This window comes from Manacus vitellinus, unplaced genomic scaffold (assembly GCF_001715985.3).
Source record: "Manacus vitellinus isolate BGI_N305 unplaced genomic scaffold, ASM171598v3 scaffold_0_pilon, whole genome shotgun sequence".
Taxonomy (NCBI): domain Eukaryota; kingdom Metazoa; phylum Chordata; class Aves; order Passeriformes; family Pipridae; genus Manacus; species Manacus vitellinus.
In genome coordinates this window covers 17,316,508-17,320,821 of record NW_021938789.1, presented here as the reverse complement: position 1 = coordinate 17,320,821, position 4,314 = coordinate 17,316,508, and the positions used below count along the sequence as shown (strand labels likewise).

The 4,314-nt window shown below is 43.0% G+C and overlaps 1 protein-coding gene across 1 annotated transcript; it reads left to right on the top strand.

Annotated features, from left to right (window-relative positions):
- Window positions 1-1,424: 1,424 nt before the first annotated feature.
- LOC103760862 (toll-like receptor 6) lies at window positions 1,425-3,894 on the top strand. Its single transcript, XM_008927407.2, has one exon. The coding sequence runs from the start codon at window positions 1,425-1,427 to the stop codon at window positions 3,852-3,854; it is 2,430 nt and encodes an 809-aa protein (XP_008925655.1). The 3' UTR covers window positions 3,855-3,894.
- Window positions 3,895-4,314: the final 420 nt, after the last annotated feature.

Here is a 4,314-nt window from a genome sequence, read left to right as displayed (position 1 = left end):
AGTAGGGCAGCAAATGAGGGTTGCGGTCAGTTCATCACATGTTATTTCTACTGCTTCTTCCCCCTCACTCTCTTCCCCTTTTTCCAGTGTGAGGTCCCTCCCATGGGAGACAGTTCTCTAATGTGAGTCCTTCCCACAAGCTGCAGTTGTTCAAGAACTCTTCAGCGTGGGTCCCTTCCATGGGGTACACTCCTCTAGGGAACAGACTACTCCAATGTGAGTCTCCAGTAGGGTCACAAGTCCTACCAGTAAACCTTTTCCAGTGTGAGCTCCTGTCTCCATGGGTCCACAGGTCCTGCCAGGAACCTGCTCCAACGGAGGCTTCCCATGAGGTCACAGCCTCTTTCAGGCATCCACCTGCTCCATCGTGGACCCCATGGGCTGGTGAGGCCTGCCTCACCATGACCTTCACCTCAGGCTGCAGGGGAATGTCAGCTGCAGCACTTGAAGCACCTCCTCCCCCTCCTTCAGCACTGACCTTGGTGTCTGCAGAGTTGTTTCTCTCATATATTCTCACTCCTCTCTCTGAGCTGTGTTTGCTGTTCCCCAGGGTTTTTTTCCCCCTTCTGAATTATGTTACCCAGAAGCACTACTACCATTGCTGATGGGCTCAGCCTTGGATCTGGCTGGCACTGGCTCTATCAAATACAGAGAAAGCTTCTGGCAGCTTCTCACAGAAACCACTCCTGTAGTCTCCCACTAACAAAACTTCACCACATAAGCCCCATACAATGGACAGTATAATTTCTCCTTAGCATTCTTGGCTTATTGGAAAAACGGATCCCTATGTCTTTGTGCTATAGCACAGACAAAGCTGATCAGCTGACCTGAGGGGGTGTATGGCCATGTCCAGGGTCTTTGAGGTGTGAAGAGGAATATCCTTTGGCTCTTCTGATTGAAGAGGTTGTTTTTGCACCAGTTCCTGTGAGGGTGGTTCTATTGAAGTTCTGTCCCCAAATGTGTGTGACCTTGGGATGTACAGAAAGAGCAGATGAGGGCCTTGTTCTGTTCTCCTTTATTCCTAAATGCATTTTCTACTTGTGCCAGTTTTGTACTTTTCAGGATTGTTGAGAAAGTTGTATTTCTTTACATCTATGTGTTTTTAACATACCAGTGATTATATTCCTCCCATTATAAATGAATTAATTTATATTTAACAGAGAAAAACAATAACTGGGATTAGAGAATGGGGGGCATGAGAACAATTGATAAGAACTTAGAACAAGAGTATGTAAAAATATTTTTTATTTTATATTGAACCTTATTTTAGCAATGAAAAACCAAATTCAACCGTTCAACAATTTCATCAAATTCCATGTGTTTTCTTTTCATAGGGCTGGACTCAACAGTGAGACATATTGAACAGAAAACAACTATATAATTCTATGTTTCTGTAAAAACACAAGATTAACCTGGATAGCATAATGAGACCCCTCACAAATACCTATGTCTTTGTTTGTGCCTTTGCATTCACACTATGGAATAATATCCAGCCAACTGTGGAAAATGAATTTATTGCAAATTATTCAGGCAGATTGCTAACTAATGTTCCAAAAAACATTCCACCACATACTCAAGTATTAGATTTATCACATAATAGGATCTCTGGAATTAGTATCTCAGAATTTATTTATCTTTCTGACCTTCAAGTATTAAATCTTTCTCATAATCTAATTACGGTGCTTGACTTTAGTGTCTTTGTTTTTAATGAAAATTTAGAATACTTAGATTTATCTCATAATAACATTTTGAAAGTTTACTGTCTAACTCTTGCATGTCTTAGACATTTAGATCTTTCTTACAATAAGTTTACTGCCTTGCCTATCTGCCCGGAATTTGAGAACATGTTTCATTTGGAGTACCTAGGATTAAGTGCCATGATGATACGAAGGTCAGACTTCAGGTATATCAAACATTTGCAGCTGCACACGGTCTTCCTGACCTTGGGAAACTTTTCTCTGTATGAGCCTCAGAGTCTGACAGCCTTGAATACAAAGAGGCTCCACATCGATTTTGCAGCAAACCAAAACTTCAGTTTTTCCCTCTTGTACGATGGAATGAGTACTTCAGAAAATTTAAAAATAGTTAACTTAATATATACCTTGAGCTATAAATATTTTCCCTCTCCTCCTTTAATGCTTCTGAAGAAAATCAAGACAACAGCTCTCATTCTTGACACTGTGGATGTACAATGGCCTATCATTCTGCAAATTTTCCTGCTTATTTGGTATTCACCTGTGGAGCATTTGACTGTGAGAAATTTGACTTTTCAGGGATCACTGGGGGAGCTGACTAAATATGAGTTTCTACCCTTGTTAAGTTCTCTGGAACAGTTAATCTCTTTGGATGGCTCCATGAAAGCATTAACTTTGGAGCATGTTCGTATTAAGATTTATTATTTCAACCAGGAGGTTCTATACAGACAGTTTTCAGAGATGAATATTGCCAGTTTGACAATATATGATGCATATATGCCACACATGCTTTGCCCCAATAGAACAAGCTCATTTCAGTATTTAAATTTTTCTCACAATGCCCTGACGGATGAGTTGTTCCAGAATTGTGGCACTTTGATAGATCTGAAATTACTTATTTTGCAATGGAATAAATTTGAGAGCCTTCTCAAGGTAAGCTTCATGACCAGCCATATGAAATCACTGAAATATCTGGACATGAGCAACAACTTGCTGCGCCACGATGGAGCTGATGTACAATGCCAGTGGGCTGCATCTCTGACAGAGTTGGACCTGTCCTCCAATCAGTTGGCAGATTTTGTCTTTGAATGCTTACCAGTCAACATCAAAAAACTCGACCTACAAAACAATCAGATCAGCAGTGTCCCAAAGGGGCTGGCTGATCTAAAATCCTTGGAAGAGCTGAACCTGGCATTGAACAGGCTGGCTGACCTGCCGGGGTGCAGTGGCTTCACATCCCTGCAGTTCCTGAACATAGAGATGAACTCGATCCTCACCCCATCTACTGACTTCTTCCAGAGCTGCCCAAGGGTCAAGGAGCTCCAAGCTGGGCACAACCCATTCAAGTGTTCCTGTGAACTGCAAGACTTTATCCGTGTGGAGAGGCAGTCAGGGGGGAAGCTGTTTGGCTGGCCATCAGCGTACGTGTGCGAGTACCCGGAAGGCTTGCGAGGCACGGAGCTGAAGGACTTCCACCTGAGTGAACTGGCCTGCAATACAGCGCTGCTGCTGGTGACAGCCCTGCTGCTGACGCTGGTGCTGGTGGCTGTGGTGTCCTTCCTGTGCATCTACCTGGATGTGCCCTGGTACGTGCGGATGACGTGGCAGTGGACACAGACGAAGCGGAGAGCTTGGCACAACCACCCCAAAGAGCAGGAGACGGTTCTGCAGTTCCACGCGTTCATTTCCTACAGCGAGCACGATGCGTTGTGGGTGAAGAACGAGCTGATCCCAAACCTGGAGAAGGGGGAGGGCTGCATACAACTGTGCCAGCACGAGAGAAACTTTGTCCCCGGCAAGAGCATTGTGGAGAACATCATTAACTGCATTGAGAAGAGCTACAAGTCGATCTTTGTGTTGTCTCCCAACTTTGTGCAGAGCGAGTGGTGTCACTATGAGCTGTACTTTGCCCATCACAAGTTATTCAGTGAGAATTCCAACAGCTTAATCCTGATTTTACTGGAGCCGATCCCTCCCTACGTTATCCCTGCCAGGTATCACAAGCTGAAGGCTCTCATGGCAAAACGCACCTACCTGGAGTGGCCGAAGGAGAGGAGCAAGCATGGCCTTTTCTGGGCTAACCTGAGGGCAGCTATTAACATTAACCTGCCCACAGCCATTGAAGCAAATAAGGAGCAGAGTGATGTTACATATACTTAGTAGTATAAGTATGCGAATAACTGATTTGACTGTTTTACATTAAATTCTGTTAATAATTTTTTCTATTTTTTCACACCATTGCTAGTTTGTTGCAAAATGTATTTGTGATACATATAGAGATTGCTATTGCAAATTCTAGTCGTCAAAGTAGTCAAAGGTCATCTGTATTGTCCATCATCAATAAAGAGAGGGAGGGAGAAATTTTCATAGTGATTGACCTTATTTTTGGGTTGCATTAATTTCGTACTTTTCCCATTGAAAGCCATATTTGAAAGTGATGATGATAGCGGTTGGTTCAGTGTCATCAGGACTGCCAAGGAATGCATTTAATCTTTGTTCTGACATGAATGTTGTGGGGTTAAGATTGTAAGCATCTGCTTCCTGGGATTTAATTAGATAACACAAAGAAGAAGAAAATTTGTGTTTAAAACCCTTCCTGTACATGGATGTAGTAGATGTC